The 10,360-nt window shown below is 45.2% G+C and overlaps 1 protein-coding gene across 1 annotated transcript; it reads left to right on the top strand.

Annotated features, from left to right (window-relative positions):
* The first annotated feature begins 171 nt into the window (after nt 1-171).
* LOC117382992 (zinc finger protein 93) lies at nt 172-9,911 on the top strand. Its single transcript, XM_033980235.2, has 5 exons — nt 172-272; nt 2,057-2,295; nt 3,322-3,755; nt 7,806-8,118; nt 8,349-9,911. The coding sequence occupies exons 2-5, from the start codon at nt 2,068-2,070 to the stop codon at nt 8,808-8,810; spliced, it is 1,437 nt and encodes a 478-aa protein (XP_033836126.1). The 5' UTR covers nt 172-272; nt 2,057-2,067; the 3' UTR covers nt 8,811-9,911.
* Nucleotides 9,912-10,360: the final 449 nt, after the last annotated feature.

The raw sequence follows: 10,360 nt of genomic DNA, 5'->3' as shown, positions 1-10,360 counted from the left end.
GGGAAATGAATGAAAACAAGCCGTTTTCACCCGTCTTACGTCACTATTGCTCATTTAAACGTAAAATATATGGGTTAGACGTCACGACAGTGTGCGCTGCTTTACGGCAGCTACTGCAGAGGTGCGGGAGGTCTGTTATGGTCATGGGGTTTGACGCTCAGAGGTTTTATTGTGAAAGAACCACTTCCGCCTCGGCTCCATTTAACGTTTCCCGTGATGCTCCGCGCGCCGCCGCTGCTTCCTGTTTATTGTCTCCGCCGGTTACCGTTCAGGTAAGAGCCTTTACCGGAGCTTTACCCGAGCCTCCACAGGCCTCCCCCCGCGCACCCCGGGACAGGACCGGGACCAGCCCCGGGACGCGCCGCCTCCGCCGCGTCTCCGTCGCGCCTCCGCGGGCTCTCGGTGTCTCTCCGCGGGCAGGAGCCTCAGACCCGAGACTTTACCGAGAAAAACCTGAGCCAAACCGAGGCCCAGCTGCACTTTACCGCATCAGACCTGTGAAAGGCTTCAGTCCGAAAGAACAGAGCCCGAAACCCGCGAGATCCGTGCGCAACCCACGCCAAACCGGGCCACAGATCGGGGGCACAGACCCGGGGCAGACTCTGACACCGCGGGCCGCCTCTGCTCCGGGCGGGGAGAGTCCTGGAGCATGGCTAGACCTGGTTTAGTTCGGATTTAGACCCTGGTGTATCCCGGGTTCAGTCCTGATTCAGTTCTGGGTTGGTCTCGTTCTGGGCGCATCCATATTTAATGTCTCCTCCCTTTTGTTCCTTGTGACGTCAGAGGTCCAGCTCTCGTCCAGCTGTGGTTCGGGTTGCGTCCTGTTTTAGTCCTGGTTCTGTTTTAGTTTAGTTCTGGTTTAGACCAGGGACTAAAAAAGGACCATACCAGGTCTAAATCAGGTTTAGTCTCTGTTTAGTCCTGGTTTAGTCTCTGGTTTAGCCCTGGTGTAGACCAGGGACTAAAAAAGGACCATACCGGGTCTAAATCAGGTTTAGTCCCTAGTTTAGTCCTGGTTTAGACATGGTTTTGTCCCTGGTGTAGTCCTGATTTAGACCTGGATTAGGTCTGTTTTAGGCTGGGTTTAATCTTGGTTTGTGCTGCTGTTACTGTTCATCTTGTGTCTTCAGACCAGAGGGTTTTTGGTTGAAATCCTTCCTAAGGACATACTGTTGTTGTGATCCTGGGAATGACACTTCCTCCTCAGTCACAGCTGTGGGGCTTTTTGGGATGGGAGGGCATCTGGCAGAACCTGATGAGACAGATTTGAGTTTTAGTAGAGTTTAAAGGGTGACGGGTTCTGATTATTCGTATTTATGTTGTCAATATGTTTTACACGAACCAAGAATCAGATGAAAAAAGTGTTTAAAATGAGGAACTGTAGTTTTGTTTAGAGAGTCCCATTTTATGAAAACTTTTATTTTGTTGAAATGTTTATATTTTTATTTGTCACATAATGATTCTGTGGCACTAGAAGGGGATGGTTCAGTGTACTACAAGGTTGCTAGGTAACAGGAGTTCTAGTGTGATGTCACCATTTACAACCAGGAAGTAAAATTTGTAACGAAAAAAAGACCAAACTGGGAAAATGTTTAGTCAAATCTAATGATCTTCTCTGTTTTAGTCAAATGAACCTGACCCATCATAGCCTCGTTTATTTTCAAGATGCCATTTTGTTGAGCTACCCTCGTTTTCAGCTCCACCGGTGCACGCCCACTGTGACCTATGCACTTCCTTCTCCAGTTTTATTTTCTTAATCGGTGATACTGTATAATATTGAAACTCATTTATGCCACTGACACAAAAACCCAAGAACAGATTTTAAGCACAAAAACTATTCTAAATCTACAATATTGCTAAAAATCATGAGTTGCAATAAATAAACAGCAGAATGAAACACTTTAGTTGTTAGTTTGCATCTGTAATGAATCATACAAGTTATTCATTCAAACTCTTACAGCTTAAATCTGATCATATAGACCAAAAATAACCCAATTGTCCCTGTAATGCAAAGAAAAACATGTTGTCATAGTTACCTTTTCTGTTTCCCGCTCAGGCGCAGCTGTGATGGATTCAGAGGCGGAGCTCTCGGTGTCGGAGGCGGAGCTTGGCGCTGACTTCATCACGGTGGAGCTAGACACGCAGCCAATCGAATACGTCGTCAAATGGGCCGAGGTCGGGTCAAAGTTCACTATCTCCTGCCTCAAAGCCGACCAATCGGAGCTCGGCGACGCACTCAAGAGGGACGACAGTGAATCAGAGCTCGCCGAGGAGCTGCGGGTCGACCAATCAGAGGTGAGCGAAGGAGGGGACTATGCTATCACAGACTGAGACCTGGGACAGAGCCAGGACCAGCGCTGACTGGGACCAGGCGAAGGATTTTTCATTTTCTCTGTTTCACTTTCTCTCTAAAAACGGTGGCCCCTCTCTCTAACTGCTGCAGTGAGCCTCATCATCAGGCGTCTTCTTTCCACAAGGTCACTCCCAATTGTGTTAAAAACAGCGTTGCTAAGCGCCTGCTCCCTGCTTAACCAGTGGTGTGGGCGGGAAGGGGCATTACCATCAACAGCCTTGCTCCTGATTGGCTCTTTAGGTGCTATGTTACTCACATGTGGAAATCCAAAACTGAATCTGTTCTCTAGATTAGCCGCTGCTAGCCTCGATGAGCTTCATTTGAACGCTGCGGTGACGTCACATTCCCACGATCCTCTTTATGCAGTCCGGTCTTGATGTTTATAACGTCAAATGAGTCCTGTCTGATGGAGGCGAGCTGTAGAACTATAGAACTCGGTCAGTTATGCTCATGGCAACGTCCAGCCTGAAGCTGCAGCAAAGTCAAGTTTGTTCATTCAACACGTTTAAAAATGGCCACAGTTCAAAGTGCTGCACAAATGAAATATAAAGAGTGATCTTTTACACCTGAACATACAAAACACAGCAAGACAACACAAGAATCCCGTTCAGGTTGAGCGGAGTCCCACTCCCGGTTCTGGTCCTGGCCTCGGCCCTGGTCTTGTCCTTGTCCCAGCCCCTGTCTTGTCCCTCTCTTGTTTCGGTCCCGTCCTGGCTCAGACACTCATGAGTTTGAGCTGCTTCTATTAGGAGTAGGTTTAAAAAAAAAAACCTGTGACTCTGTTTACCTCATTTATGCCTCCGTCACCTGCTCTGTGTTTGGACTCTTGTTTCTAATGAGGTTTAGTTCTGTAGCCTGCACTGTGAATGAGCCAACACTGTCAAACTAAACAAGCTGGTACAAATAAAGAGGCCCTGAGGCCCTGAGGCCGGCTCAGACTCTTAACTGTTTGTGTTGTTGTGGGCCAGTTGCAGATGGATGTGGCGGACTCGTTCCTGGCGCCATACGAGGAGGTGTACTGCGACCCCTGCGACCCTTGCGACCCCTGTGAGGTCACCCACAGCGTGGAGGTCCGAACTGACTGGGACTCGGGATCGGAACAGGATCTGGAGCTGAACCTGGGCTCGGCTCAGCTCACAGAGGTGGGCCACATGAGTGAAGTGGGCCATCTGAGCGAGGTAGTGCTGGAGAGTTCTCAGCCAGACTCGGATCCGGACCTGGATCAGTCTGAGTCGGAAGAGCGTCAGTACCGCTGCTCGTACTGCGGGAAAGCCTACAGCCACGCCTCCAGCCTCTACCGCCACCAGCAGAGCCACACGGGCAAAACTAGCACCAAGAGACCAAGCCACGAGTCCAGACCACACACCTGCCCACACTGCGGGCTCAGCTTCAAAGGAAGCAGGTGAGACTGGGTTTAGGATGGGTTTAGGCCAGGTTTGGATCAGGTTTAGACCAGACCACACTGCAGGCTCAGCTTCAAATGAAACAGGTGAGACTGGGTTTAGGCCGGGCTTGGACCGGGTTTGGACTGGGTTTAGACCGGGTTTAACCCTGCATGTTCCTCACAGTAGACTGGTGTTGAAGTTCCTTATACATCAGACATAACTTCATGTTTTATGTGTGTTCTGTTGTGATGCCACATTGACATCATAAGGTCTAGAACACTGAAATGACAAGACTGTAGTGAAATACAAATATTTGGTGAATTAGAAGGTGGAAGGGGTCTAAATTTAGCGTAGGTTCTGTTTTTAAATTGGAGCAAAAAGTGACAGCAAAAGAAAACTATAAAATCTGTCAACTGGACAAAAAACGTTGTAGGAGTGAAGACGTTTTGCTGCTCATCCAAGCTGCTTCTTCAGTTCTGGTCAAATTGCTGGTGGACACTACCTTATATCTACCTGAAGGGAGGAGCTAACTACACTGAAACTCAAAACACCTGTTGTTTATAGTTTGTTTGTAGGCTAGGTCTATTGTGCTACCCTAAATGTGCACTGTGCCTGAGTCTTACTTAGCACAGTCATTCAAGCCCCTAATGAGTGATTTCACACCTATTGTTATCCTGGGTAGCCCTATTGTTTTCTTTGTCTTCACTCCAACAATGTTTTGTCCAGTTAACAGATTTAATATTTTTCTTTTGCTATGGGTCAGATCTGGACGACTGAGGGATTACACAGATGGCAAGTTCCAATGTGCCCAGCCATTTCTCATTCATTTCAATGGGATTCAGTGAATCCTGCTTATGTTTCTGTGTTTGGCCTTTCAGACCAACTTCATTTAAACTCCAGACTCACAACTTTTAAAAAACGTATACCGTATTTTCCGGACTATAAGTCACACTTTTTTTCATAGTTTGGCCGGGGGGGTGACTTATATTCAGATGCGACTTGTATGTGAAATTATTAAAATATAAGATTTCAAATCTTCGTTACTGTCACACTTACAACTGCGCAAGCGCACTCTAGACTTGTGTATCAGTATGGCAGCCATGCAAAAGCGGCGCTTCATCTACTTCTGGAGGAGGCGGCGTTGTTCAGAAGTGACACCGGGGATGAAGAATTCAATGGATTTAGTGATTTGGAGTGAGATCGAGAGTAAACTTGTTAGTCAGATAATTAAAGCATAAAAAATAAGCTAACTGTTAACTGTCTTACGTTAACATACCAGACATGTATTCAGTTCACTGTCTATACTTCATGTTGCTGAATGCATATAAATGTTAGGTTAGCGTGCTGTACTCCTATTCAGCCTGTTGTTCTCTAATTTATTGTTATTATTATAACTTGCCTTTAAAGACATAATGTCTGTTCTTGGTCTCGGATTTTCTAAAATAAATTCTGACTTGTAGTCGAGTGCGACTTATGTTTTTTTTCTTCATTATTATCAATTTTTTCGCTTAAACTCCAGAGTGATGTATAGTCCGGAAAATACGGAATACACATTTATTTTTGGAAAGTTAGCCTTTTAGGCTAATTTCATTCAAACGCAGAAAAACAGGACTCACTGAAAATGGATGGGGAAATGGCCCTAAAGAACTTGAGTGGGACTGTTTCATACAGTCCTCATTATACATGACATTTTTCAGAGTTTCATTCTTGGGGGGGGGGGGGGGGGATCATAAAATTGTCACAGTAGAACTCTGGCCCACTTTTCAGTTCATTTGATGAAATGTTGTTCAAAGGGTTTCGGGTACCAGAATGACTGTGCATTGGTCACAAATAATACAGATTTTTACACAGGTCCTCCTCCTCTTAACTCCTCCTTTGTCTGCTTCTGCTCGTCGTCCTACTCTTCTTCTGCTCAGACGTGTGTGTGTGCGTGCGTGTGCGCGTTCCATGTGTTTCTAGGATTTGTGTCCAGCCCATAATGTCTCAATTTTTCATTAAAATTTTTAATCTAATATTTTAAATATAATATTATGACTCATTAGGATGTTCCTCAGTCACCGACGTCTCCATGATAACTACCTCCATCTGTGTGGCATCTCGAGTAAATGTCTTTACAGCCTGTGGAGTCAAATGTTTGTCATTGGTCCGGGCACTTTTTCCCCCCTGGGTGTTTTTTTTTTTTTTTTTTTTTTTATTGCTTAAGTTTTTGTGTTATTTTTTCCCTAGTTTTAGTTGATAGAAGTTACTGCTGTTTTTTCCTGTATATTTTTGTTATTTCAAGTTAGTCATTACACTGGGTTACAAAAAAAACATTTTTGAAAGTTGTCTGTTGTTTCAACTGAATTAGGACCATTTAGCACCGCTGAATCCAAAAATGATATCCATTTTCTCAGTCAGGTCAGGTTTTTATGCTAATTTGATTTTGAAATATCCGATCTTCTGACTAAATTGATTACAATTTTGTGACATTATCAGTTGATTTTCTTTAATATTTCTCATTCAAAAAACGTTTTAGGAGATAAAAAATAGTTTTCTAACAGAATGTATTAATTAAATGTTACGTTATGTTAATTGATAAAGGTAAGTACATGTAAATTGGAACGTTACGTTATCATTGTGCAAAATTCAGGACATGAACTTCTGTTTTTATGAACCCCTTGAATGCTCAGCAGCAGGGATGTCTCTCTTCAGAGTCCAACAGTAATCAGCCATCATGACTGCATCCCAGCGTCCCTGATACCTGGTCTCCATCTCTTTTATGTCCTGATGGAATCTCTCCACCTGCTCATCACTCAGTGATCCCAAATTCTCAGGAAACCTGAACATTTAGCTCCTTTTGGGAAAAAGGATGTGGAGCATCATCATTAAAACCACACTGGAGGAATCTTTGTCACTGATGTCAGGAACTTCTACAAAGACAGGTCCTGGAATTTCATCACAGTGAGCTACAGGACGACGTGCTGATTCACGGTCAGGATACTTGAGGCTGCTTTGGTTCTTTCTGTTGATCCCAGTCACATCAATAGCCCAGAAGTAGCTATTGATGTCGGCTCCCTCCAAACCATGAGAATTCCAGACTTCGGACAACTCTTCTTGCCTTTAGTCCACTGACGCAGATACTCGGTGCATGACTTGCATACCATGTGTGGCGCCCAAGCTTCATCTTGGTCACCAAGTTTAATACCAAAATAAGCATGGTAAGCACGCTTTATGAAACTTGTGACTTGATTCCTGTTAGGAACATTGGTGTATTCACCACAGATGTAGCAGAATATTTATATATATATATATATATATATATCAGGCTTATTTTTGCAAGATCTTCTAGTCGAAGCCATTTCATTCACTTGTAATATAAAAAAAAACAATTAGTCATAAGTTGGCACATGCAAAATCTTCAGAATTTGTTTATAGCGAGAAATATAACAGAATTTTGCATCATGACGTGAAAATACTCATACATGTAAACAAAATCGTCCAAAAACAAATATGTAGCTTAGTTCAGAACGTTGACCTGATTGAGCAAAACCAATGTGATTTTTGGATTCAGCACATCAAAATTATCCTAAATCAGCTAAAAATTCTTAGACAATAAATTTAGTGTTGACCAGTGTTAGTTGATAATTTTTGCCTGTTTTTGTATATATTTAGTAAGGTATATTTTTAATAGTTTGCTCCTGGTTGTTTTTGTTTCACACCCAGGAACCTTTAAATAGCATGATCCTGGCGTGCTCGCCCTCTTCACTGGTCTCCGTCAGGCTCCCATGCGCCAGAGTTGGTTAGTTAGTGTAGAGACAGTGGCATTGGCAGCCCTGACGGCCCTGTATAGGGTTGGCCTGACCAGCGCACCGGTCTTATTTTATGTTGGCCAGCTCACCATGGTCTTTTCCCTTTTTGTTACTTTTACTTTAGTTAAAAAGAAACAGCGTTGAACCCTTTTTCTTGTTTCCTGTGTCCATCTTAAATGTGTTTTGGTCCACCTTTGGGTTATAACAATCATGCGTGATGTTTGAGAATACAGGATGCTGTTATTAATTAATAAACACAGTATATTTGTTGTATTCCAGGATGCTGGGGAGTCACCTGCGTCTCCACGGGAAACGTCGCATTCATCCGTGTAACATTTGCGGTAAAGAGTTTAACCACAGCTCCAGTCTGTCACGGCACCGGCTCATCCATAAGAAAGGAAAGAAGGACCACCCCAAGATGGCCACCCACCCCCACGCACCCGCTCACTCCAACATGACCACCCTGCACCCTGTGAAGGGGAGGCGGGGCAAACGACCCCCTGCAGCCACGCCCCTTCACCCCTCCAAACTCTACGCCTGCCCCCAATGTGACATGAGCTTCAAGAGCTCTGCCCAGCTCAACAAGCACCAGGTGAGAGCTGAGCCAGGTGCTGAGCCAGGACTAAATCACCAAGTATTCCGATTCTCAGACGCTCCTTATGTATATTCATTAACTTGTATAATAGCATGTGAACGCGAATATTATATGCGTTATACATGTTTCTTTTTCTGTGTTCTTGTTGTATAGAGTGCTCTCATGAGGGTTATGTATTTTCTTTAGGTGTTATTATTTGTGTTCTCGCATGTTCTTGTTGTTCTCAGGTGACCCACGTGAGGGCGCTTCTTGGCGGTTTCCCACCCAAAGACAAGGAGAACGTGTCTGAGTCTCAGTCCGACTTAAAGATTCGTCTGAAGCTTTGCTCTCGGGACAAACCCAACGTGTACACGCTGTGCGAGAAGAGGAGGCGGGGCCTGCTGCCCTCTGACCCTTCCTCCGCGTCTTCTGGGTCGGAGGAGGATGAGCCCCCGGCGCGTGGACGCCATCATCGCTGCTCTCAATGTGGCAAACGCTTCGGCCATGCCTCCAGCCTCACGCGACATCTGCAGACACACATGAAGAGCCGCCTAAGCTCCGCCCACCGCCGCTCTGGCAAAACCTACACCTGCGGTGTGTGCGGAAAGTCCTTCCTCCACTCGTCCTCGTTCTCCCGCCACAAGAGGGCACACCGCGAGCAGCAGGAGCGGCTTCAGGAGACTGCGCCCATAGAGTCAGAGTCCGACTGAGCCCCCCCCCCCCCCCCCCAGAAAGCCCCCCACACACACACACACAGAGAGAGAGACCCCCCCCCCCCCCACAGAGATCCCCCCCAGTACCCCATCCCATTGTAAGTCTCACTGAGCCCCGCCCACAAAGCCCAAATACAGCCGCAGCTCCACCCCCCCGGGCTCAGGCAGACAGCATACACGGCCCAACAAAAGCCCTGCCCCCAGAGCCCCACCCCATCGGCTGTAACATGACCTCACAGCCCTTATAAGGCCTCTGGCCACACTCCTCCTTCACTCCAACTGAGGAATTCTGGGAAAACGTAGTCTCTGGACACACCCAGTTTTGGCCCTGCCCTCTTTCCTTTTGATTTTTGAGACAGCGCCCTGTTCAGGTCACATCAGTTTTTGCAGCACTTTTTGTTTTTGACTCCAGTTCCTGCGAGCGGCTCTGGGTTCTGCATTTGACCCATTCTCCTAAAAACAGGACAAAACTCAAATCAGATGTTTTAAGTCTGAGAAGTCAACATTTTGCCGGGTCTAAAATTCTGCAAAAATAAAAATGATTAAATGATTTTAAAAACTCTTTTGTTCAAATAAAACCTAATTTACATAAATCTGCATATTAATGAGCCCAGACTCTGCAGTTGGCTCAAAGTCAACTTTAAATCTTACCAATAATAAATATAAAATGTATGTTTGTTTTTTGGCGAATTTGGTGAAGGCTCTGAACCCTGAGCCGGCTCTGCCCCTAGAGTTAGAGCGAGCGAATTGATTGGCTGTTGGCTGCGTTCTGATTGGTGTTCTGGTTATTTTAAATTGTTGTGCGTTTCCTGTTCCCACCTCCTTGTATTTATGAAATTGGACGATGTTGTAACATATGAATATAATTCTATTTAATGTGATCAAAACCTGAGACTCCTCCCCCTCAGAGAGGACTCGAATCACAGTTTGTACAGACCCACTGGCCTGCTCCACCCTGGGTCTGGGCCTGGCTCTGAACCAGGCTCAGGCTCTGGCTCTAACTCAGGGTCTAGACCTGGTCTGGAGCAGGCTGGTCCTTGTTGGTAGCGTTGTGTTGTATCGTGTTCAAACCCTTTTGTAATAAACATTTGAAAGAAACATCTCGAGTATCATTTGCAGGATTCCCACACATCCTGGAAAACCTGACATGGAAAATGAGGGTAAAAAAAGCCCAATTGTCCTTGAAAATCTCTCCTTGAGAATGTCCCCGCCCCTTCATTATATTATTGGAGATGAGCCTGGAGACTGTGGCTTCCATCACAGTAAAAAGTTTTTGAATGACGTTTTATAGAAAAAACAGCAATTTAAGCTAGATTTGTAAAAAGTGTCCCCCTTCACCTTCTCACTTGCCATGTCACAGGGCAAGTGCAATCCTCGGTCCACAGAACCATTCAAATTAGAATACACACGTGAACCCAAACATAATTCAGAAATGTATATGTAAGTATTTAGTGTTTACAACTAGAGTCCTCTGGGTGCAGGTCTTCTAGTTATATTTTATACTACTGTATTGTGTTTCTAAACAGAAAAGCCAGAGACAGAAACAA

Source organism: Periophthalmus magnuspinnatus, chromosome 15 (assembly GCF_009829125.3).
Source record: "Periophthalmus magnuspinnatus isolate fPerMag1 chromosome 15, fPerMag1.2.pri, whole genome shotgun sequence".
NCBI lineage: Eukaryota > Metazoa > Chordata > Actinopteri > Gobiiformes > Gobiidae > Periophthalmus > Periophthalmus magnuspinnatus.
This window is presented reverse-complemented; position numbering and strand designations above follow the sequence as displayed.

Coding starts and splice junctions, on each gene's coding strand:
- LOC117382992 (XM_033980235.2), top strand. CDS start 2,068: ATGGATTCAGAGGCGGAGCTCTCGGTGTCGGAGGCGGAGCTTGGCGCT. Junction 2,296..3,321: donor TGCGGGTCGACCAATCAGAG/GTGAGCGAAGGA, acceptor GTTGTGGGCCAG/TTGCAGATGGATGTGGCGGA. Junction 8,119..8,348: donor CCCAGCTCAACAAGCACCAG/GTGAGAGCTGAG, acceptor TGTTGTTCTCAG/GTGACCCACGTGAGGGCGCT.